This window comes from Acanthopagrus latus, chromosome 2 (genome assembly GCF_904848185.1).
Source record: "Acanthopagrus latus isolate v.2019 chromosome 2, fAcaLat1.1, whole genome shotgun sequence".
Taxonomy (NCBI): domain Eukaryota; kingdom Metazoa; phylum Chordata; class Actinopteri; order Spariformes; family Sparidae; genus Acanthopagrus; species Acanthopagrus latus.
This window is the reverse complement of record NC_051040.1, coordinates 26,865,617-26,892,014: the sequence shown is the minus strand read 5'-3', so window position 1 is coordinate 26,892,014 and position 26,398 is coordinate 26,865,617. Positions and strand designations below refer to the sequence as shown.

Sequence of the window (26,398 nt, the reverse complement as noted above, 5' to 3'; positions counted from 1 at the left end):
TGCGGCCGCTGCGCTGCTTATAAAGCGGCGGCAATGAGGGATGAGAGGAAAAACAGTCACCCCGACTAAACCAAAGAGCCGTCCTCACACCTGACCTCCCCCCCTCCTCTCTCCCCGTCCCCGCTGCTGTGAGTGCGTCCGCCGACGAGGGGACAACTGGGAAGGACAGATCCGACTGAGGCTCCATCGTCCCCGGATCCACAGGCTCAGGTAGGCTGCTCCTCTGTCCGCACCAAGGATGCTCTGACTCACCGCCGGAGGGGAGGCGGACTCACACTGCTGGCGCGTCTCACAGGAGGGAATCACCGTCTCTCAGGGACAGTGTCTCTCTCAGGGACAGTGTCTCTAAGGGACACAGTGTCAGTTTCCTCTCCGTGTGTCTTTTCTTTGTTTGTCGAATGGGCTGCGGAGAGGAAACAGTGGAGCTGCAACAGCCTGCGACACTGTCTCCAACTTTTAGCTTCCAGTGTTTAATGTAACGGGGCCGTGTTCTCTCCTTCTGATCACTGCGTTATTTATTCACATTTACCACAGAAAACACACACACACACACACGCACAAACACACAGGTGACATCAGATGACCTGGCTCGTCATAGTTTCTTGTCATTGTCATCATCTCTCCCTCCGTGTCTCTGTGTGTGGCGGAGGCTCGGTGACGACACTGAGCCTCAGCGCTGGAAGAAAGTTGAGATCTGATTTTCTCACAGGAGAATTGTCTCAAACTCACAGACAGACAGACAGACAGACAGACAGACAGACAGACTGTGGCAGGACGCCTCTGCTTGTAGTTAAGTGTCTTTGTGTGAGCAGGCTGATGGAGCTGACTCTCTGCACTGTTGTTGATACCGAACAGCTGAGCGCCTCCTGCGATGCCCGTCAACGCGCTGACGATCAATCCGGATCATTCCGGGAGGTAACTTCAAGATAAAAGCATGACCACTAGTGCAGACAGCAGCGTTCAGTTTCAGGACCTTTGTTCGATTTGTTCTTAGTTATGTATCAGGTGCATTAAAAGAACAGTTCCACACAGTTAGTTTCTTTCATTATCTACTCAACCTGATGCTGAAAGTTTCATAGTCCGTCCTCAAAAGACTTTTAAAAAAAAAAATTTTTTAAAGTAGATGTAGTTAGTGGATGATTAAAACATAAAAGAAAAACAAATTAAAAAATGAAATGAACTGACTCAGCACAGCTTCTGTGTTGTAATCCAAAAAGCCCTGACTTCCAGAGCTGGTTTGAAAACATGTAATTTACACCCTTTATAAGCCCAAAGCCTTAAAGCACACTTCATCTGAAGTGTTGCATGTCAGGAGCGGCAGTCATGTCTTTTCAGATCAGTTGTAGATCTTCCAGAGACTCAGATTAGTGTTTGTGTTTGGGTGGGTTTTTGTGAAGTCCTCATCTGCTTTGGTTGTTTCTGTGAATGCTCCAGACATTCTTTGTGTACCATGAAGCATCAGCCGACTCTCCATCAGCATCAGCATGGGGGTAAATTGCACATTTTTAGGGGGAACTGTAATCTATTTAATATAGTAGAAAAACCCCTTCATCAATCACATCCATAATGTTTGTTGTAAAAAAATGCATTGATATAGTTTTAAAGCCTTCTGTGCATGTTGTGGCGAAATTCCCACCACTGTTTATATAGGCTGTTTTTCTGTTTAGTGTGGGCTGCCTTATAACGGTCTTGATCGTAAACTTAAAAGTGGGACTGACACAGTGTAGACATTTGCTACAGTCCACACTGGAGTTCGATATTATTCACGATGTCCTGCAAAACAGCAGCATTCCTTAGACTCTAATTGTGAAAGAAGCAGCCGGAACACTGGTGTTGTGTTGTGGGTAGCGCGGCTCTGAGTGGAGCGGAGGGGGCTGGAGATGCAGATTGGGGTTGGAGGGGGGGTATTGTGCGGATGATTCCAGTCCAGTTCAGACCAGTTCCAGCTCTGCTCCTCAGTCACCGCAATATACTTTGTCTTATTATTCGCGCACATCAGATCTGCTGCTGAAACACGGCGCTCAGAACACAAAGGGGGCTCATCATTGTTTTCCTCGCTGTGCTCAGTGCTTTGGGGGGGGGGGGGGCGATGAGTGACACCAAGTTCCTGCTCACACAAAAACACACTAACAAGATGGTGGGACAGTAATATAACGTACGATGAATTTTCCATCATGGATTCAGATCTGGACATTCATGTGGCCGGTGTGTCACACCTGAGAGGGCTTCACGGGTCATCAGACAGAACACAGACTGACACGTCACTGTTTCACTGATTTTTATTTTGGAATTAGTGGAGCAAAAAATAATTCATATAGGACAAAATGTTATTTACACATTTTTATTTGATTGATTCTTTTTTTTCTGTGTTTTTCTTTATGTCCCTATACTGATGTTGAGTTCAGGTGCAGCTCCTCTGCTCAGTGTGTGGATGATGATGGTGTGTGTGTGTGTGTGTCTGTGTGCAGAGGCAGCAGCAGCGCGAGCTTTCACGGCACAACACCGACAGTCTCGCGCCGCGCTGGTTCGAACCGGCTGGAACTCGCGCTGCATTCGCGTGCAGTGGAGTTTCCCTGAAATACACAGTTGTTTTTAACCAAAGTCTCCTTGTCAGCCCCACACAACACTGAAACATTTCCGTTTATCGTTCCACACGAGCAGAGCGAAATCCAGCAGATATACGTGTCCCGTCGATTTTTTTATTTTATTTTTCATTTTTTATCACCAATTCAAGGTTCAAGCAACATTTGGGCAATTTCTTTTTGTTTTATGTGTCAACAAATAACAGATAAAACAAAAAGAACCATCACGTAAAATGTGGGACTCGGTCCTAGCATCACACCCAGTAGCTTCGAGTTGAGTTTTTTATGCAAAAGCTCGACAGAAACAAAGATTTTCTGACAAAAAAAATCTCCCCCCACAGACTCCCCCCACGGGATATGAACGCAACACAAACCTCACGTGTAGCCGCTGCACGAGCTGACAGCCAATAGGAGAAGCCCTCATAAACCCTAAGGCCAATCAAAGATGTCAGGGGGCGGGTTTTCTTTTATTATTATTATTTATAGGAGGGGTTTGAGCAGCTCGAAGTCCTCAGCTGTTTTCTGTTTATGGAGTCTGCCTCCAGGCCGCCTTCATCATCATCAGTAGAACAAAGACACATCCGAGGTCCATCACAGTGGACTCATTCACAACACATTATCCTGAAACCAAGCAGCCCTCATTCACCATCAGTTTGGCTGGTCAAGTATCTATTATACACATGCATGGAATTTATATTCTGGTTTTAAGTTGCTCTCAATTTACACACAGCAGGTAGATAAGGCATACAGCTGGAAATACAGATATGTTAACATAACGCACATGCAAATACAAGTAGGTAAACAAGAATACAGTAGTTCCTGTTAACTACCAGTTAGCATTAGCACCAATATCATCTGATATCCTTCCTTCTGTCTTTTTAATATCCAACCTCAGGAGAAGTCTTAATGTCATGATCATCCTCTCATCACTATCCCCACCGTCTTGTCTTCCAGGCCCCGGCAGCCCCTCCCTCACCTCCAGTCCGGCCAGTGAAGGGCCACCTCTGACCCAGCTGAGATGGCTCCCACCCTCGCCACAGCCTTCTCCCGCCGCTGGTGGATGGCGGTGACGGCAGTCATCGAGAACCTGCTCTTCTCCGCCGTGCTGCTGGGCTGGGGATCCCTGCTCATCATGCTCAAGTCTGAGGGCTTCTACTCCTACCTGTGCCAAGGACCTGGTGAGTCAGCTTCACATGGGTTATCGTATTTAATGAAGGACCGGTGCATTTCAGGACTGCTGAGCAGAATTTGTGAGTGCATCAGTAATGGAAAGTAATGCACTTGCACATGTTTTCTCATTTGTAATTCAGTTTGATTTCAGGAAATATGATTTTATGCAGGTTTACCCTTTACTCCTCTATATTTACCTGCTAAAGCTACGGATAACTTTTAAGATTAAGATTTAGCTTAATAGCTTGTTTTGAAAAAGTCAGTCATAGACCAGTGACAGGACACATACAGCAATGCATTATGGTCCAGAGGTTGTCCACATCTGGTAGCTGGAACATGGGTGCCCATGACATTGGCCTGGACTCTGGGCCAGAGGAGGGTCAGCTATAGTCTTTCTGGCAGCTGACCCCATGCCTGACCTAGATAACAAAATGTACAACACATGCTCATCCGGTCCATGTACCGTGTTGAATGGTGGCACTTGGACCAGAACCAGAGAGGGTCGTCACTGAGAGGGACTCATTTTATGTAGTAACACTGGAATTAAATAACTTAATGTCGCAAAAAGAGAGAAATGGGAACTGTTTCTCAACATCCGAATGGGATGTTAATGACACATGACGCACGGAGCATCTCTGAGCTGCTGAGAGACCAAAAGCTTTCAGATGACTGATTGCAAAACCCCAAGGTTAATTTATGCTGAGTGGGTGTGGTGGAAGTATGAAGATTTAAGGACACGCAGACAAGCTTCATCAGAAAGTGCTCGCAGCCTCGGCCTCTCCACATTCTACGGTTTTCATTGCGTTCACTGCGGTGTTGCGGACTGCAACCGACAGCTGAGAAGCAGCTACCTGCGTATTAGCAAACACACATGATTCTTGTTGATCCAACAGTTTGGTTTTTCTCATGGGAAACGAGTCAGTGTGATCTGGAAACAAGCCTCAAAAGCAGCCATAAGGTCCACATTCATCCCCACATTCATAATGATTGCGCAGGCTGTTTTCTGACTTTGTCTCTTTGATCCTCTGATTGTCGCTCTGTCTGTGTATTCCTCTCTCTGTAAATCCTACAGAGGAGCACTGATGAAAGGCCTGCTGGCTTAATTTTTGCAGATAAAGCCTTTTAACGGTTTTATCTCTCTCGCGCCATCACGTGTCATTTCCATCAGTGGGTCCAGCACGTTCAGTCTCCTGTGAATTAAAACTCTACAGATGTCTGTGAAGGCGGCCTGTTTATCTGATTGGATCAGGTTTCAGCTCAGGTCTCCACATTCTTTTCGCAGCTCTCTGACCTGTTTTAAGTGGCGCTAAATCAACAGTTTCCATGTTTACTTGCCTGAAATCAGGTCAAGAAAGTACGATGTCGGCCTTTTTGTGGTGTCTCTCGCAGTGTTTGTCTATCCTCAGGGCCAAACATGAGCACACATTCGTCGTCCTACTTTGAATGTGTATTGTCTGCATTAATTATTACATATAAATTACATGTAATCTTTGACAAACTGTCGGCCCTTCTTACTACTCAAAGCGGAGTAGTAAGTAGAGATAGATAGCCTAGAGATAGTAACACAAAGAGGAGATTTTACATTAAAAAGTCCCACGATTTGAATGAGTTCCACTCGATTTCACTCCCTCACATTAGCTTCAGCTGAACTCAGATGCATTTTTGCACAAAACACTGTAGAGTCTGCCTCTCATCTCAAACATTACAAATTCTCAAGGAAGGGATCTCACCTTGGCCAGTATTCCACAAGAGGAACAAGCACAGCGACTGGAAAACAGCTTCAGCGCTGCTTCTGAAATTGCTCCCCTCATTCGCTGTTCGGTGCTGAAGACAGCTCAACAGTGTGTCCGTTAATAAAAAACCCAAACATGGGAGGCGATGCAGGTCACGCACAATGCGTGCTCATATTTTATGAAGATGACTGAGCATCATTTGTTCCCTACTTTTAAATGCATTGTTGCATTTGGGGTTCTCTGTATGGGGTCTAACAGCACAACAAAAGGGAACACAATTGGATGAATGATTAAGGTCCACGTTGCCTTAATTCAGCATCACAGTGAGGGCGAACGTGTCAGGCAGAGGGGTGAGAAATGAGAAAGAAACCAACAAAAAGAGGTTGTTCCACTGCGTCCATTGTCGACACTCCTCTTAAAGGTGTGTTGTGTTACGATGTCGGCAGTGGAGAGTGCAGTTAACACATCACTTCTGGTGTGAATATCAGTGTGCAAACCCCTGCGTTCGCTACGTTTCTCCGCTCAACCGGACGCTCGCCGCAGACGGCTGATAACACACTGAGTCAGAGATGAGACAGCGTTCAGGCTTCGCGCCGGTCCAACTGCAGTGGTTCCACGTATCGTACAGATGCTCCAGCGCTTGCCTTAGGAAAAAGAGCCGCAGCAGATCAGGCTCATGAAGTTGCCTGTTATCACATGGGGGAGGGGGGAAGCGAGAGAGGTGTGCAGGAGACATTATACACTAAGTCACACCCTGGATTAGGCCTGTTCATCCTGCATGGTCACGCTGTCTGTGTCGGCTGCATGTTTAATTAGCGCGTGTATCAAGAATACCATACCTCCCCCTTAAAGGTCACAGTTTTCTATTCCTGCGCCGCGGCTCTGTTGAACAGGGCACACTCCTCGTCGTGTTAGTGAAACTCCTGTTGTTGTTCGTCAGCTCAGAGCAGCCTGCTCCCCCACACTCAGGTTGCAGTGGCTCTGAGGGTGTGAAGAGTGCGCGCTGTGTTCCTGTGTCACACAGTGGATAAACAAAGAAAGAGAGAAAACACAGTTCCCTTGTATAACTCACCGGCCGGTCTCACCTCCTCCCGGCTCTCTTTTTTTGTCACGACGCGACCTTCTGTGGCTTAGACCAAACGTGTGTTGTGACAGTTTGCAGTCCGGGTGAACAGAATGTACGCCACCACTAAACATAAACAGGATGTGAAATCATTCCTTTGTGTGTCTTCTTGTATGTTTCTTGTTAAACATTACCATCACTTGACCCTATCAGCTTTAAACAGTAATGAGTGTATCCTTATGTAATCAGCCTTTAATCATCTGACAGATCAGTGCCTGCTAATCATTTGTTGAGATGGCTACTGTGTATTCCACCTCACATCCTTTGTGATAGTCGGCGTACACTGGCGATCAGGTAGAGGAAACAAAGCTGTTTGTTCACCCTAGCAATCATTAAACCAACTAACTCTGCAAGAGGCGCGTCCTTGACATCCACTTTACGTACTGGAGATATTTTAGAAGAGAGTCGTACAAAAAAACAAAGAAAGTGTGGCGATAAATGTACATGACATGGTGAGGCGAGCAGGTACACGTGAGTTCAGGATGAGGAGTTTCTCACAGATGATCAAGTCAGCCTTTTAAACCCTTTTAAACCCTTTTGTGCCTGTGTGTGTGTGTGTGTGTGTGTGTGTAGTCCGGGCTCTTCTCTTATTGTTTGCTCTGGCCATCTGATTAGTCAGCAGCTGAGGCCGTTGGGGGACAGATGCTGCTCTCATCTGCGAGTCCAACAGTCAGCACTTAAAGCTCCAATACACCTCAAAGCATGTCGAGCACTTAATCTCCATATTGACGGAAAAGGTGTGATCACGAGGGGCCCTCCAACGCTGATAAAGAAGCACATATCTGGAGTTTTAAGCTCTGCCATTCTGTCGCCTTGATCCAGACTAAAATAGTTATTATTAACGCAAAAATAATTAGCATCAGCTTTACTGGTCAGGAATTTTACTTTTCCGGGGTTTTTTTGGTGCTGTCAATGTTACATGCGGTTCCAGTAGAGCTAGAGATTGTAAAAGTAGAAATACAGCTAAGATTAGGGACAGTAAAGCTGGACAGTTGTCATAGATTTATAGATCAGAATCCTGTAAACATCTGCAAAGACAACAGAGCAAAACCCCAGTTGCTGAGGAAGATTGTGTAACATGCCCGAAAGCTCCGAACCATCTACTAAATGGACTGTGTGAGCAGATTGTTTTGTTGGTTCACATTCTATATATCGTATATACCTATACATGATCCATAATGAGTGTACGTGAATGTCTGTGAGCAGCACAGCTCTGCACCCTCGTGTGAAACCTCACTGGTCCTGTCTGTCTGCAGCGGCTTTGTTTTGCTGCTCGGCTGTCCCCACGTCTCTCTCAGTGAATCTGTGCAACACTGCATTAAGACATCGCCGCAGTCATCAGGTGTTCATCAAGCCAAATTAACTTTGACCTACTCATACGCCGCACTAGGATGCAATTAATGGTGACATAGAAGCTTCCTGGTCTTCTAAATACCCCCCCTCAGTCCGGAGACCAGCCTCAGCACCTCCTCCCTTTATCCTTAAGCCACAAGCTGCCTCAGCAGAGGTAGAAATCAACACCTCACACGGCTTAAACAACAAGCAGATCTTCAGTTGTGTTTATCAGACCCGGCTGAGACTCTAGCTGCTGCTGACAACTTGCCCTCAGGGCTCCGACGAGGAAAACACTCTGATGACTAAGTCCTTTATAGCTCCCTCCCTCCCTCCTCCAGACATGTGAAATGTGGTAACTGCTGAGTCTGTCTCTATTGTTTTCCTGGCAGCTGATCAAAAACAAAGTCAAGGTGAAGAGTTGTTTTCCTCTGTCGGCCGTCCTCTTGTCCCCTGTCCGTCCGTCTGTTGATACCAGAAGCGTTTCACCACAGGCAACGGTCTGATAGAGCAGATAGACAGAAATAGAGTGCACATGAACTCAGTGGACTGTGTTTACCAGTGATTCAGGAGAGCGAGCCAGCATCTGTCCCTGCTGCACAGAGTTCCCCTCCGCCTTGCATGGGTGCCGCTCGGACTATTTCTGGCACCTGTTTACCATGTATTGTGTTGTTTTCCTTCTCGGTGTATTTACTTGACCTTTAATGAGTCTCCTGGCTTCTCGATCAGCAGCTCAAACCCTGAGAGAGAGGGAGCGGTGGAAGGGGGAAGCTCAGACTTCAAAGAGCAACATTAGGAATTGCACTCCCTTTCAAAACAGAGGCCGTTATTTCAGATCATGCCAGATACTCTTATCAAGTCAGCAGGTTTCCATAATGGTAGTTTCAGGAACAGGGAAAGTAACGATGGTTTGTGCACACATCCAAAGGTCGGATTCTGATGTTTGATGCACTTATTACCGCGAAAGTTGCAGTCCACTCAAAAATGAAAATTCAGTCATTGCCAGCTCGGCCCCATGCCAATGGAAAGTCAGGTGAAGTTCTATAATGCACAAAACATTGCCGGACCTTCACAGCAGAACAGCTCAGCAGCAGTCTCAGCTGAAGCAGATGGGGACTTGTTTCAAAACGTATACAAGACTCCATACAGTGTGTCTGACACAATCCAAGTCCAAACCTCGTACAATGTTATTTGAAGCCTTTTCCGGGACAAACCTTGCTGTATCTGTTAGGCAAAACGTGTCAGCACCTTCTGAAGTGGGTGAAGAAAGTCGACCACGTGTCAAGGGTGTAAATAACTATGCTGTGGTCTTCTGACCTACGTGCTAAAAACGACAACCATAAAACGCCAACACTGCAGTACAGTAGCTCAGAAATGTATGTTGGTACGGTATGTAAGAAAACTCACATAGTTACAGTCCACCTTTGGGTATAGAGCTCGGCGGACAGGTTGGTCACCTGAAGTGTGTTGAGGACAGAATGACATGCAGTCTTTCCAACTCCACTCCCATTTTTTCTCCAGAGAACAGCTCCAGCCTTAACTTCTCCAAAGCCAACGAAACCAGCACGTCTGAGGAGTACCTGGAGATGAACGGCTGGACCATCTGCAAGGACCAGGACGAGATGCTGAACCTGGCTTTCACCGTGGGCTCCTTCCTGCTGTCGGCCATTACCCTGCCCATGGGCATCGTCATGGACAAATACGGGCCACGGAAGCTACGGCTTCTGGGCAGGTGAGGCCTGAGAAGAAAATCCACCTTCCCACGTTGTCACATGGTGTCCGAATGGCCTGCTTGGTTTACTTATTGCCTTTCTGCTGTGTGTTCCCAGCGCCTGCTTTGCCTTCTCCTGCCTGCTCATCGCCTACGGTGCCAGTGACCCCAACAGTGAGTATCCCTACTCGTGTCATCTCACATGCAGTACGTGGCTTTAGCAGCAAGGGCCACATGCATCACACACCGCTCTCTATCATGTTGCTTTTGTAGGTCAGCCATATTGCACAGCAAACAGGTCACATGTATCGATGCAGCAGTGACACTTTAATCGATCACTTGGGATGTGCTGGCGTTACCTCATGTCATCAGAACTAACAGCATCTGTCTGTGAATCCCCTCTCCCTTCTCCAACAGATCTGTCCATCCTGATCTTCTTCGCCCTGGCGCTGAATGGGTTCGGAGGCATGTGCATGACCTTCACTTCCCTGACGGTGAGTAGGAGAGCGTGACCACATTTACCGCGCTCTCATTTTCACGTTAAAGCTGGTCAATCGCATTGGAAATGGCTGTCGTGTGGATTTGCCCTTTGCCTCGAGATCAACTTGAACTCAGACACGCATTGTACACTGTTGACCGATGGCAAACAGTCCCGACTGTACTGACGACTGAGGCAGGCAAACAGAGGACCGGGTCGACCATGGATGGAAGAAGCATAAATGAGCTGTGTCCAACCACCTAACCACGCAAATCATGTACTAAAAAACATGTCATATATATTCGCTTAAGCATTTTCATGCATTGCCCTCCTAAGCAGCAGACATATTATGCCTGGCTACTGACATCATGTGACAGCTCGCTAGCATGTTAGTGGTTAGCTGAGCGGCCACAGTAACTCCCAAACAGGACCTGCAGCTGGTTAGCCTGCTGCCTCTTTAAGCTCCTTCACACCAGTCTTGCAAGAAAGCGCAGGCACAATTATTGGCACCACTTTCTCAGAAGACCGACACTAAAATGCTGTTCATCCAGCAGCGGATGACTGAGAGACATATTCTTTATTACAATATCAGTATCAGCAAACCAGACTGCAGAGATTTAATATGTGGGGAAATGAAATGAGGAGGAGCGGATGTGGAGAAAGAGATGAAGCCGGAGAGGCAGGAGAGTGGACTGGGGGAAGTGATGGCATCAGACACTGATGGAGAGAGGATAAAACGTGAGGGATCAGCGGATGGAGAGAGGGATGAACAGAGAGACAGACGCGTCAGAGAGGAGGACAGCCTGAGAGGATGGAAGAGGACACAGGGGGAGATGTCTGAGCAGAGGGAGGAAGGGATGAGCAGTGATGTGTGGACTTCAGAGGGAGGGAGGGAGGGAGTGGATAAGGAAAGCCAGTGGTCAGGATGATCTCATCAAAAAGTGCTGCATCACAGGAGAGTCCACGTGAGAGGGAGACAGAAGATGAGAGTGGTTCAAAGAGAGCGAGTCTGCATTGGTAATCTATTATTCACTCCTGTACTGCCGCGCTGGCTAGTAGCCAAAAAAAGACCTCTACTCATTTTTATTTCATCCGCACGGGTCACTAATGTGTGTGTGCGTGTTGTTGAGCGTGCATGTCTACAGATGTGCGATTGTTCTAACCGCACAACAGAGTGTGTTATAAAAGTGAGAGGACATTTTTAGGGTCTGTTTTAAAAAAGAAAAAACAGAGAGCAGTTCTGATCTTTACTGTCCAATAAACACATCGACATTGGATTGTTCAGTTTCTAGTTTGTTACTGAGTGGTTTATTTTGCGACAGTGTCACTTGCTGCCTGAACAGTCTGTTGCTTTATCACAAAACACACCGACAGGCTGTCGCTGAGGAGACAAACAGGAAGCAGCGACAGGGGAACTGAGCGTGTGTCTCTCCACCCATGCTTCAGTGTTTCCTATTCAGGCTGCCGACTGGGACCCTGACTGACACACACACACACACAGAAGTTGCTTAGCTGGTTTCATCCCCCCCAACCCCCCCAGTCTTTAGTCTCAGCCTGGTTGTTTTTATCCTCTCAAGTTTCAGCTGCTCTCCTTCAGCAAGGCTGGACCTGCACGATACTGTATGGTACTGTATGTCAGCAGTGTGTGTTTGCGTATGTGTGTGTGGTTGTTTTAGCTGTGGAGGGCCTCTAACTGACAGTATGCTCTCTGCAGGCCTCAACAAATGTTTCGTTTGTACAACTGCCTCAGTATGTGTGTGTGTGTGTGTGTTTCAAAGCATCTGCAGGGTCTGTGTGTGCAGAAATACATCGCGAGGTCGAGTAAGCGTCTGTAACGGTTATTTCTCATGGCTGCGAGGCTCTTGAAACACCTCAGGTCAGGGTGCGATTTTGTCAATTGGGAGTAGAACCAGAGATTTCTTTCACCCTCTCTTGCTAAATCTGAAGAGCTTGACGTGGAGTGTTTGCCTCCCTCTCGTCTTCTTCTGTTATTTCTACTCTTTATCTACCACTGCTTGACGTCCTCATTCTCCTGTGGACACACGGTCAGCAGCACTCAGTGTCCCGGAGCTGGAAAACAGGGAGGGAATCTGACGAGAGGAGGAGGAGGAGGAGGAGGAGGAGGCGTTTAATACCCTCTCTGCTCTTCTGTGCTTGTAAACAGCTTCATGTTACACAGAATCTCTCTGAGTGTTCCCAGACAGACCCCCTCTACATACATAGTGTACATCCACACCCACACCCACACACACACACACACACACACACTTGGAGCCCCTCCCCCTCCTGTTTTCCGTCTGGTTCGTGGCACGTGTTTGAGCCCCCTCTGTTTTGCTGGTGTTTGGCCTCCTTGTCTGCCCTGATCTACTTTCTGTCGGATGCCCTCTCATGTGTATTTCCTGTATTCCCAATCCCTTCGCTTTCTGTGTCACCGGACCATCTGGGAAAACTGTTACAGGCTCGCTGATCACTCGACTGATTCCCTGACCGAACAGGCTGAACTGTTGCTGAGATGCTATGAGGCAGATGTTATGGCAGGGTGAGATGCAGGAAGTACAGTATATGCTCTGTCTGTTACACGTGACCACACGAGACAAAGGGAATGGAGATGGAGTGGGGGCGGCTAAATGAACGCGAAAGGTCAAGAGTTGCTCAGTAATTTGAGATCCGAGCCAGCTAGACAGTCGCTGTTGTTGCGCCCGTGTGGATGTGGCTTTATGTTCCAGGTGCTGGTTGGATCTAGGTTTTAGGGTCGCCTCTGCAGCTGAAACGGCTGTAAATCCTTTCCAGACACAGAGGGGTCTTAACATCTCCACCCTTCTGTTAACTTATTTCTAGTGGAAACATTCGTAATATACATATATTTATAGTTTTTGGCATGGGGGTCGGCTTGTTCCAACACAAAACATATCAAGCTTGGCATTAAAACACATCCTGATAGGAGGGGGATAACGATGACGTCAGGCCGATGGAGGTATGCAGTCTGCTGTTCGTCAGCTGGTGTTTGTTAATCTTCCGGCCCACTTGGCTGCTCTTTATGATGGATGGAGTCCTATCTTGTGCATCAGGACAGGACCGGTCGGAGCTGGTTCCCAATGGTCAGGCAGCTGAAGTTTCCACTTGCCGAAGCAAAGCCTCTTCCTCCTTTCATTTCTCTGTTCTCTAGTCTCAAACAGCTCTGTCCGGCTTCCTCCTTCCCCCCCCCTCACCGCCTGACTTCAGGCTCAGCATGTTTTCTCCTCCCCTAGGCCTCTTTGTCACACCAGTTTCTGCCTTTTCCATTTCCATTTTCAACACTCAGCACGCACCGACTTACTCAGAGTGAGTGACAACATATGTGCGGACGTGCCGGATGAGCCAATAAGTTCTCAGTGAGCAGAGAAACAGTTAATTAAGCCAGAATCAGCACATCACATACTTATTGTGCATGAGTGGGTTGAATGGTGCTCAGCGTACACAGCATTAATCTTCTTTGTCTGCACTGATAACGTTCATTACACCCAAACAAGATCATTTCACAGCCAAACAGGTTTGTGTTACCGTGTCAGAAAGGGTCCACAGCCATGCTAACAGCTGTGTGTGGTTGCACTGAGGCACCAGTGTTGTAAAAGTACCCAAAAGGCACACTGGAGTAAAATTAAAGATATCATGTTAAAATATTAATTTGGTAAATGTAAAACTCAACCATATGAATGGCACATGAGTTAAAGTCTAAGGTATCTGATATTATATCTACTTCAGTATCAAAATTGATTTCATGGCTGTAAATGTATAAAAAGTAAATTATAGACATATTTAAATGTATGTACTGTATACTCTGGGTGGACCAATTATCAGGTCCAATATTTGGCATTTTTCTAATTACTGGAATATTATTTTTCAGTGGATTGCTGTCTGATATCTGATTCAATACATCCATTTAAAATGTGCCACTTTGGCCAAAAAGCAGCATGTTATCTGCAAAGTTACTAGTAACTTACTTTATTAAGTAATTGTAGTGGAAAGTAAAAAGTCCAACAACATATATTTGACTACAAAATGTTGAGGAATGGAATTGTAACGTAGTAGAAAATGGAAAGACTGCAGCAAAGTACAGATACCTTAAAATTGTAATGAAGAGTACTTGATTAAATGTACTTATTCCACCGCTGCCAGGCACAGTGGTGCCTTTGAGCTAAATGTGTAAATGTGTCAACATGTTAACGTGCTCATAATGAGAATGGTAACACACTAATGTTAAGCAACCGTCACGGTCTTAGTTTAGCGTGGTATGGATGTTAGCGTGGTCGTGTGCCGGTCAGCAGGTGGGGTTAAATAAGTTCATTCAGTTTAACCTCCCTCTCTGCTGTCTGTGAAGCCCTGGCTGTTCTTTTAGTGGCAAATCCCGGGACATTTAAGAGCACTTACATTGTTCCAGGACATTGTGGCAGTGTTCCAGGAGCTCTTTTTTTAGACGGCCAAGAGGAACATTTTCAAAGAGGACTTGTGTTTGATTCATCAGCATAACCCATACTAAAGAGATTTAGACAGTTTTGCATTTCTTCTTGTTTGGTTCAGTTAAGACCTCCTGCACCCGTTCAACCTAACCCATATACCAGAACGAGATGTCATGCTGAGTCATGACAAACAGCGGCGCTTGTGTGAAACACTGAGTTACCTGGATACTGCTCAAACAAAACCCTGAAATGAAACCACTTACTGATGAACACGAGAAAAAAAAAAGAAAAAAAAAAGCTGCACCTGCCTCTAACCGAACACGGACCACCAAACCCTGATCTCTTATCTGCAGGTGACTGCTCTCTGAAGCTAAAATAGACCCTCTGTCCAAACACTGAGCCCATCCTCGTGTGTGTCCTGCCACTGTCTGCATGGATACACTGTGACCACAGCGGTAACAAAAGAGCTATTGAGGAAAGAAGCAACAACAAAGTAGATGGTGGGTGTTATTATTTTAAAGAGGTACGACTGCTCTCCGTCTGTTCTTTCACTGCTTCCTCTGGAGATGAAGGCAGCGATTCTTACTTTTGTAAAGTAAGCACGATCAGGAGACCAGTGGAAGCAGTGAGGAGATCAGTAAAGCCTGTTAAATGAGGGGACAAGGGGAACAAACACTGGGGATGCCTCTGATTAGGAACTCTGACTTGACTTCCTTTGTAGCAACAGTCACCAGCCTGACATCTTTGATTTATAGTTAAAAAAAAAAAAAGAAAAAGAAAAAAAAAGTTCTTATAACACCTGGACGTATTGCCTTGAAATTTTAGGGCACATTTATGTAAACCTCAAGTTTGTGTTAATTAGCGCTAATTTAGCAAATGCTAACACACTAAGCTAAGTTGGTTTTGATGGCATACAGTCCTAAACATCAGCATGTTAGCATGCAGCATAGCATTTAGTTTATAGCAACGCTGTGCTTAACGCTACAACGGCTTTCATGTTTTGTTGATTCTGGCTAATAATTTTGACTTATCCAATGTGAACAAGTTGACATGCATTAAGAATATTTACTGTATAATGTCTATAGCAACATAGTCAGTCCTCTTTCTGGTGATCTTGTTTGCTAAAGTAGGTCACACAGAGGCGACAGTATCACATTGAGACTGTTTGACGAACAGTTAAAAGGAGAATTCAGCAACTTTATAATGGGATTCATGAGCATAAGAAAGTTTGATTCATACCCAGAAAATATTTGTGTGTATTTGTTGTGTGATTGCAACGCTTGTTTTCATGGCAGGAACAATCATCCTGCCTGTTCCCGTGTGACTGTGTACAGTTATTCCTTGCTTGTTGTGTGTGTTTTAGCGGCTGAAGCCACAGTGCAGACTCTTTGTCCTCTGCCGTTAAACGGCCACAAAGCTCACCTGCCTTGCTTGACAGATGTGTTATTGACTCCTGCTACAAAAACACTGTTATCTGCTCCTCCTCAAGCCTGACAGCCACTCCTCCCATCAACGCACTCTTTCTGAATCTGTCCTCCCGCTGAGCTCACTAAATCCTACTTCTGCTTTCATGATTAGCAGACAGACCGCTGTATGTCATGTTTTTTTGAAAAGAGTGGTGTCAGCAGCTGACTGTGACTCAGATCTAGTGTGACATGCTCACTTTATCAGGCTGGTGCTCGGCATCACAAGGGCCAGACGTGTTTTTTACTCTTGTTTGGGCATGTTGCTGCGCTCACAGTCGCTTTAAGGCTTGACACGGCTCCCTTCGCTCACGTGACTGAGCTGTTTTCTCTCCCACTCGCACGTGTGCTCTCAGAAGTTACCACCAGTGACAGCAGTGCTGCTACCAAATAAACCTGATCGCGGGTGCATAAGTAGAAGAGACACCGTGGAGGTGAATGACAGAGAGGTTAGGGACCGACCTACCCGCACTGCAGCAGCCTTATTCCTTCGTGTCTGCGCAGAATATCCTGAATCTAGATGGGAAATAAGCCATTTGAACCAGTTTCCAAGTCACTTTCCAAGTAGGAAAACTATTTGAGTTATGCACGCCAATATATTTAACAAGCTGATTCTGAATTGTTATAGTGGTACAACTTGTTTTATCACCCATGGTCTCAAGTGATGACACTTTCATCAGTGTCGTTGGACACTGGACACGCTTGGAAATGAATGAAATCTGTTGGTGTGGAGTTAAAAAGAAGTCAGTTTAGTCCAGATCTCTGTAGTCCAGTCCTCTGTAGTCCAGACCTCTGTAGTCCAGACCTCTGTAGTCCAGACCTCTGTAGTCCAGTCCTCTGTAGTCCAGATCTCTGTAGTCCAGTCCTCTGTAGTCCAGACCTCTGTAGTCCAGTCCTCTGTAGTCCAGACCTCTGTAGTCCAGTCCTCTGTAGTCCAGTCCTCTGTAGTCCAGACCTCTGTAGTCCAGACCTCTGTAGTCCAGTCCTCTGTAGTCCAGTCCTCTGTAGTCCAGTCCTCTGTAGTCCAGACCTCACCTCTGCTTGAACGTCTTGGGTTTACATTACCTGCCACTAGCGTAACATGCACTAATCTCCGACTCAATTGTGGCTGACTGATTCTCATTGTGGGCAATAGAGCTGTCAGATTTTGACGAGCGTGACAACAAAGTCAAAATCTTGTCTTCTTGCAAGATGTCCATCATGAGTCAGTGCTGTAGAAGTGCAATGCTCATTCTGTAGAGCACATTTTTGATAACTTAATGGAACGTCTAAAGTGCGCCACCAATTTAGATGTTTTCAAAACCCCTTTTTCTAAACTTTTTTTTCTGTATTTTCCACGAAAAAAAAAGGCAGAACCAGAATGTAAATGTAGCAAAAAAAACCTAAAGACCACATAATTCCTTGAGCCTTACTAAAGAGCAAACCTATTTCTAACATTTTCACTATTAATAGAGCTCTTGCAAAAGATTAGACGTGAAAAAGGACCCATCATCTTGTGCCAGAGCAACAGGAAGTGCAACGCTGGGGAAATCCGAACCTGTTGACTCTGCATAGCTTACAAGGCCTTTATTCGTCATGACCACATTAAAACCTGCTGAGCTGTACACAGGCTGCGCCGGTCATTTCTTCTACAACAACTGAGCCAAAGGTCGTCCACCTCAGCCCCGGTGTTGTCAGTGGGTCAGCCGTCTCCTCTAAGGTGTCGCGACTGGATACTTCCACTTGAGCGCCGCCGGTGAAGGAAATCTGGGCTCTTGTTAATTTGGATGTCATGGCAGGGGCGCATTCATTTTCGTAGCTCACCTATGGTCCAATTAATGTTGGCAGTGACGTCTGTCTGGGGTGAGGGAGTTCAAGCAGCCGCCTAACAAGCTGCACCCCTGTGGTGAACACAGCAGCTGTATGGACGGACAGATGAGGACAGTGGGAGAGGAATTGCCTATTTCTGACCCACAATGACGTTACAACCTAATGTTTCCCTCCCTGCCCCCCATTATGTTACTAAAGTCCCAGTTTATTCACTGGTCTTGATTTGATGTTACAACTATACACTCTCCACATGGCATAAATGAAACATAAAGCTGACAGAGGTGATAAAACTCTGAGCCACATTGTTTTGCCCTGTTTCTGACTTCTTGAAGTCAAATATTTATCGTTGGAAGTTTCCAAGTTTAGGAACAGCATGTGCTCTTGTCTCGAGCTGAGGGTTGAGTAACCTTTCAGCAAGACCTCACTGTCTGTGCTCCACTTCAAATGCCGGAACACAAACAGGAGCAGACAGCACAGGGCTCGCTGTGAGTCCATGAGGCCTGTCAGCAGTCACTTGTTGTTTGCGGTTTTTACAATGAATATTTAGACTGTAAAAGGTTTTATACGAACATTATGTGTGTTGTGTTTCGGTGAGTGATCTAATCTGTTCTCAACACTGTCTCCACAGCTCCCCAACATGTTTGGAGACCTGAGGTCAACTTTCATCGCTCTGATGATCGGATCCTACGCCTCCTCTGCCGTCACTTTCCCCGGCATCAAGGTAACATTCGATTTGTGCTGTCGGTTACGTCACACCAGCATTGATTCTATCCCTCGTCCCTTCAGTGAGAGGGTGGGATCACAGCGGTACACGTGTGTTCCCTTCAAGATACAAGTTTTAAAGAAGATAAAAGTATGACGGCGTAATGAGTTTTGTTTGTAGTCAGCACCCTACATTACATCTGATGAACTGTCACAGACCAGGGATTTGTGTTTTATGGCAGAGGCGTTGCACAGACAGGGATATTGATTCTCATTGATTGATTGTTGTCTGTTTGGGTGCCTGTAGGTGATCTATGATTTGGGTGCCACCTTCATCAGCATCCTGACGGTCTGGGCCGGCTGCGCCTGCCTCGTCTTCCTCAACTGCTTTGTCAACTGGCCTCTGGAGCCCTTCCCCGGCCCGGAGGACATGGACTACACGTAAGACAGACGCTAATACTCTCGCACACACACAGGCCTGTAAGCCTTTCTGTGGCCTCCAGCTATCGTTGTTAAGCAGCCATTATTATCCTAACCTCAGGTTATACCTTGTGTAAGTGGATTCCACTGGGCCCAGACAGCCTGCATTCTCCACAGAGATCACTGCATTACCGCAAATACACATGTGCAAGCCTGCATTGACATGCGCGCTCACACACTCATGCACGGTAAATCTCTGTGTAATGCAACTGAGGCCGAGTGAGCGTTAAAGACAGGAAAGGCCATAACACCAGATGATCAGCCGGCTTTGCTCTGAGTTATACCTGGATCATTTGTTACCTCCCGTCCTTTTTCTTGTTTCTGCTCCTCTGACTGTCTTCCACCCTCTGTATCTCGCGCCCTTTATCACCTTTCACCATCTCCTGTCTTTCCGCCGTTCCTTCAGGGTGAAGATCAAGTTCAGCTGGCTGGGCTTTGACCACAAGATCACTGGGAAGCAGTTTTACCGACAGGTGACCACCGTGGGGCGCCGCCTCAGTGTCGGCAACTCCATGAAGCAGCAGCACCAGCCACCCAAAGACCTGGCCACGCAGGAGGCCAACAAGCTGTGCCTGTCCACCGTCGACCTGGAGGTGAAGTGCAAGGACAATGTGGAGAGTAAGTCTGACACGAAACACACCCAGCTTAGAAGTTCTGCAACATTAGTGAGGCGTGGACGAAAGAACACGTTGAAACATACCGCTGAGAGAATTTAGTGTCACCGATACGTGAAGATCAGTGCTCCCTGTGCTCAAGTAATCTGGTCCGAAGCAGAGGCGGTCCCGCTCTTTGTCATTTCCCCTCTGCCAACTTATGCATATTCATCCGAGCGTCTCAAGAGTCAGTCCGCTGGTTGAATGAAGCGGGCAGGAGAGGAGAGACGCTCTGCGTGCCAGATTGTCTGGAAGCTCCATGACGGACAAAGACTCCCCACACAGCAGCCAGTCCCACAGTCCTGGGGGAAAGTGATTCCAGCAGTGATACGGACTGCAGTGGGAACTAAGTCACAAAGCTGTTTCTTTTGTATCTGAGATAGATGTTTGTAAGATGATAAGTGTCACAATTAGAACTTGGCACTTTGTTTCTTTGATGGAGTAATTTCAATGCCCGCTGACGATCCCACGTCAAAAGTAATGAACTCTTTCAAACTCTCTCCACTTTTACTCAATAGGCCTACACAAGCCCAAAGTCTTCAAACATATATAAAAAACAGCCTGTCAGTAACTGTTCATTAATAACTTAACTTAATGTTGAATTCAGTCTTGCTCCGTAATACTTGTTTTGACCGCTAAATTTTGAAGAACAATAACACGATGAGCTCAAGCTCCAGTCACAAAGTCTGATGAAAAAAACAGTTCAAAATACTGATCTCCAAAAATATAATTCTTGAGGTTTTTAACTTAAATTTGTGAATTTTTGAGAATGTAAGTGTCCTAAAGTAGCTACAGCCTTGTATGTGTATCTGCTGTATGACAGAAGCATCCCCTCGGCTCTGACGGTCCAGGCCTGACCTACATCTGTGCAAAACAATTAGGCACAAGCGCCCCTTACGCCCCTACGGTATCCCTGAAATGCCCCTTTACCTCTGCCCTACATCCACGCTAAGCTAACCTCTTTTACCCCTGCACCTCCACGCCTCCTCAGACCCTTCTAGCTTCCCTACACCGAGGTCAGGGTCTCCCAGCGGGGGGCGGGGGTTGCTTCCCTCTCAGTCTCTTTGGTACCAAACAGACCGTGGAATAGGATCGGACCCCGCTCTTAGAAAAGCTGCCCAGCAGGTGTGTGCCACACTGGCAGGGAGCCCTAGATAAGCATTATTGAGGTCTGAATGCCAAGCATCAGCCAGTTTGAGAGTGTGTGTGTGTGTGTGTGTGTGTGTGTGTGTGTGTGTGTGTGTGCGTGTGTGTGTGTGTTATTAGTACACTTAGGACATCCATGGTTGGATTCATAACAGCTGGACATGTTTTGTCTGTCAGGAGCTTTAAAGAAGCCGTTTCTCTGTTTCTCAGAACAAATCTTCTGACCTGCCATCTTTCGTGCTAATTCACAAGTGTTAGCATGCCTCACAGGACTGCTAGCATGGCTGCAGATTATCATATTCTGTTCTGACAAGAGGCAGAAAGAAGAGATAGGGAGTCAAACTTACTATAAAAGAAGTTTGGAGTGGTTATGAAGCTGTTTAAGTTAACAAAAAGGTGAGGACCCGGATGCAGGCACAATGAGGCAGGTAGGTAAGAAACAAAAAGCGACAGCAGACAGACACAGGAACGCAGGATGAAAACAGACAAACTGACAAAGAGCTTGGGCAGAAGACAAGACTAAACAAGGGCTAATGAACAAATGACACACACGTGCGCACAGATAAAGATCAGAATACGACAAAGACAGGAAGGGGAACGTAACAAATGACACATCTACAAAACCAAAAAGGAAATTACCAACCAAAACACCAAACCAGGTCAAAAAACAATCAACAACCATCAGTGAAGAGGATTGACTACTTCTATTTATTTCTATCTGGGTTTGATATAAGCCATAAAATTAAAACTCTTTTTCATGTTGGAATTCTTAAGATGAAGCTGGTCTTTAGGCCCCAAAACAAAGCCATCGCCATCATCAAATTGATAAAACAATGAAAGTTCCTTGGAATACCGTAACTACGATGCAACATGTGCTTCTAAAAAGTTATAATACCCCGTAAGCCTGACCTGGTACCAACAAATCCCTCCATTTAGCCTCAGCTGGATACCTGTTGTTCTGGGTAATAAACCCAGCTGCTCCATCTGTGCACTGGCAATTAATTGGTTTGTCCACTGCTTCACCATATGGGTAGTTGTGTCCAATTTCCATTTATATTTCCAACTTTGATTAATGATCAACTTTTCCTGGAGCCCACCTTTCTTTGAATCCCCCTGCACACTTGGCCTCTCATGCAGAATAAGACGTGTTGCCGTGGCACACGAGGGCCGGCGGGAATATGTCGATGACAAGTCTCTCCCCTCCATCTTAACAGCCGACTTATCCTGGAAAGGAAGCACGTCGGTGTAGTTTTCCATCATGAGCAGAGAAGAGGAAAAGAGGCAGAAAATCTTGTGTAGGAACGGACAGGTTCGGGCTTGTTGATGTGGATGAAAGTTCACTGCTGCTGCTTTACCTGCAGACGGTAGATCATTTCTTCAGTGAAAATGAAAATCGTCATGCCAAAATGATCATTCCCACTAATCATGGATCATATTGCAATGTGTGTCAAAATAATCACGGTATGACTCTTAACATATAGTGGGTTGTGCGTTCAGAAACTGTCAGTGGCACAAATGATGTGCAGACAAAGTTTGGCCACAGACTCAGACATGTCAACCACTGATGTATCATCAAACTGATCTGATATGTATTGACCTCCTTTTCTTTCATTTCCTGCAGCTCAGTCCTTCATGAAGAGTATCTTCAGTCCCATCTTTTTGCTGAGCCTCATCACCATGTGTGTGACCCAGCTGCGCCTCATCTTTTACATGGGAGCCATGAACACCATCCTGGAGTCCCTGACGGACGGAGACCTCAGCAAAGGTGTGTGCTGCCGTGAGCTCGGATGGTGCTGTGTGAACGGTTGCTATGTACGTTTAACATCCGACCGCAAACACGTGGTGGCAGTCGAGGTTACCGCTTACTCTCACAACTATATATATCTTTTCTCTCTGCTCTCTCACACCTAACGTTTCTCTGTCGACTAAGCCGTCTTGTTGCCTGTTGTTAACCCAGCTCTGTCTTTCTCTTATCGTTTGTCTTTCTTGCTCTTCCTCTTTTCCTCTCACGTTGGCTTCGTGCTGTTCATTCAGTGGAGACCATGCAAGTGGGTAAGAGACCAAACTAACAAAGATCTAACCACCTACCCTGCTCAGCCATCCTCCTCACCTGTCCGTTCTGTTCTATGTGTGCTTGTATATATGTGGACCACCCTCTAAACTCTCCATACTGTTCATTTCATGTTCAAAACTGTGCAAAAATGTAGCGTGAAAACATGTCAGTAATTGTGTCTGCACTGCTGTCTGTCTCTTAGTGAGCGTCTACACGTCCATCTTTGGCGTGCTCCAGCTTTTGTGCCTGATCACCTCTCCGGTGATTGGCTACGTCATGGACTGGAAGCTCAAAGACTGCGAGGACGAGAATGACAAGTGTGCCAAGAGGTGAGGATGCACATATCACGAGGAGAAGAAGAAAAAGCAAAAAAAAAAAAAAAAAAAGCAAAAGAAACCTGACCCTACTGTATTCTGTTCTTTTCAATTAGGGAACCTGGTCAGCCCCGTCGCCCCAGCAAACAGATCCAGAAGATCACCAACGCCACCAGAGCTTTCATTTTCACCAACCTGCTCCTGGTTGGCTTTGGATTCACTTGTATCGTCCCTAACCTTCCCCTCCAGGTACAGTGTGAAGTGTGCACACACACACACACACGCACACACACGAGAGGCTTTTTGGGGATGCACATTCCCCAGCATGTGCTTGAGAGCCCCAAGCCCCCTCAGTTAACACTGCAGAGAGACTTGTAGAGAGATGTACATGATGTTCAAACAGGGGAGACTCACATGGCAATGCAGCTCCCGGCATTTCTCAGTGCTTTGGTGACACCTACTGGACAAACGACACGAAAGTCATTGCGTGTTATTTACACACTGAATCTCATTTATCAAAGATGAAGGCTAATTCTCAGCAGGGATCTGACCCGGTCCTTAATGATAAATTCATCTTTTCTTCCCCACACTTTCCTCCTCCCCTGCAGATCCTGTCCTTCGTCCTGCACACCATTGTCAGAGGCTTCATCCACTCTGCGGTTGGCGGCCTCTATGCTGCTGTGTGAGTAACGGCATAACAATCATACTGTATGAATCCAATATACCGTAGAATATACCACTTACCATTTGTATCATATGTGACCAAACATATGTGGATACAAACATTACACCCACATGTAAACATCTTCTTTCATGCTTTCCTTTGAAATGTGTTTATTGAGAGTTTTTCCTGTCTGAATCAAGGCTCTAAGGCAGATCTGTTCATCTGGGCTGAACATGGCCCAACCTCCAGCCCTTTGATCATTTTGTTAGTATGCTACTTAGCCCATCCATTGGTTATATTTGTTGTTAAACTCAAATATTCTTAATTCATTATTTTTTTTAATCCAGGCTATTTAAGATGAGAAAAAAATCAAACTGACAAGCTCCTATTAAGGTTACAGTGTACTTTTGTATGAACATTGTTTCTTTTTTAATCATTACAAAAAAAGAAAACTACAACATTAGATCACTGAATACATAAAAGCAAACATGTTTTATGTGTATTAGAGACATATACCAGTCTGCATTTACACAAAACATGGTCAAATACCTGCCCCAATTACAACTGGTTTATTGAAGGATATTGAATTGGGTTCGCCAGGTTTGAAGACCTTATATGGCCACTGTAAATAAGAGCTAATCAAGGAACCTTATTGCTGCAGTTGAAACTTTGCTAAATAGCTAACACTGTTTACTAAAAAATACTAAAAAGAATTAGATGAGAGATGAAATATTGAAAGAATAAGCCTGTGGGGTTTAGTTGTATTGGATTAGATTCAGTTTGAATTGAACCTTACCAACAGTGCCAGGTTAGTAATAACCCATATGACGTCATCACCATATGACACGTTGTTTTTGTCCTGTATAGGTACCCGTCCTCTCAGTTTGGCAGCCTGACAGGCATGCAGTCCCTGATCAGCGCTCTGTTCGCTCTGCTCCAGCAGCCTCTCTTCATGGCCATGGTGGGACCCTTGGATGGAGACCCTCTATGGGTAAGTTGATGGAGCGCGTATAGTAGAAGAAATATTTAATACTAGACCCATGTAGAGCATTTGTGCGATTTTTAGTCAATATGTTGGTCTGGCCTTGTCTTCAGGTGAATGTGGGCCTGCTGGTGCTGAGCATGCTGGGATTCTGCCTTCCCCTGTACCTGCTGTGCCACAGCCGCCACCTCCAGCGCCTCAGAGACGAGCGCGACGAGGATCCCAAGATCTACGTCAAGATCAACGACGGCAGCAAGCCCGAGGCCTTCGTCTAGATGAAGGAGGGAAAGAAAGATGATCTTTTAAAAACCAGAGACGAGCTACACTACACAAAGAGACATACAGAAGAAGAGAGGGCAGGGCAGAGGGGCGAGACCCTTCCATCCCTGACGGTGGAGCACCTCTCTGTTCACACCTCACATTCCCCTGAAACACACCTTCACTCACGCCATTTTACTGCCAATCATATGCCGTCAAACACGACTGCAAGTCACTGTGACGCCCACTTTCACCCTCTATGATACACTGTGAGAAACCTAACACACACGCACACATACCTGCTCAAGCCCCATGGAGAGGTCCCACCACCTCAACCACATCTCGAACCCAGGAGGGGACAGACTACTGGGAGAGACTTTTAATATCTCCCCAAATGATACCTCTTCACCTCTTTTTCCCCTCTTGTTCATTTTTATTTCTCTGGTTTAGTCTCATCCAGAAAACATAGTAGAAGAAGAAGAAGAAGATGCCAGCCAATGAAAAGCAGCACTGAGGAGACGTAAAAGAAATCTCAGTGTCAGCATTTTTTAATCACTTTTAAAGTCCCCTCACAGAAACTGACTGTGGTGTTGAGAACATGTTCAGCACAACCATGACGATCTTTGCTCCCTCGTTGGTCCGGGTCTGTCCGAGGTGCCACGCAAAGAGACAGAAGCGTCTCCCCTGGTCATGGCATCTCTGCTTCCTCTCACCATAACAGTTCGGACTGAGACGCAAGTGTGTATCAGCTCGTTCACCAGGTCTCACAGATGAGTGGAGTAAACACTGCATGTTACATAATGCAGCGCAAGTTTAAAAACTGGTTTCTGAGGCCAGAAAAACTGCATTGCATGATTCCAGAGACAGAGCTGGTCCCATATTACTGTTTCACTTGTGCAGGAAAACACACTCAACTTGCCATGACAGTTTTTTTTGTGTTTGGAATATGTAATCTTTGGTTGTTTTTAAATGTTTTCAAATGTATTTACTTGCAATATGATCGCAGATGTGTTGTTAAATCTTTGTACCCTACACATAATCTGGCGATGCGAAGGAGGAAGTGTCTTTAGAGTCGGTAGACTGGACAAAGATATTATAGATTGATACGGTGTGTTTTTAAAGGTGGGTGGTCGCGGAGGTGGAGCCTCTGCGTCACTCTACTGGCTACACGCACATACTCTTGATTCGATGTAGCAATAAGTGCTTCTGTGAGGTGCTGGGCAACACACAGTCACACACACAGACAGGTGATCGTGTAGATTCTATGGACTGTATTTCTAAATAATAAAAAAAAAAGGTGCTAGTTGAA

At 46.0% G+C, this 26,398-nt stretch overlaps 1 protein-coding gene across 1 annotated transcript; it reads left to right on the top strand.

Moving 5' to 3' along the window:
* Positions 1-53: 53 nt before the first annotated feature.
* On the top strand, positions 54-26,398 carry LOC119011088 (large neutral amino acids transporter small subunit 4-like). Its single transcript, XM_037083916.1, has 14 exons — positions 54-210; positions 3,537-3,760; positions 9,462-9,672; positions 9,770-9,825; positions 10,069-10,145; positions 18,466-18,558; positions 18,847-18,980; positions 19,426-19,637; positions 22,440-22,583; positions 23,074-23,200; positions 23,302-23,434; positions 23,794-23,867; positions 24,717-24,840; positions 24,945-26,398. Exons 2-14 carry the CDS (start codon positions 3,601-3,603, stop codon positions 25,104-25,106), a joined length of 1,707 nt encoding a protein of 568 aa, XP_036939811.1. The 5' UTR covers positions 54-210; positions 3,537-3,600; the 3' UTR covers positions 25,107-26,398.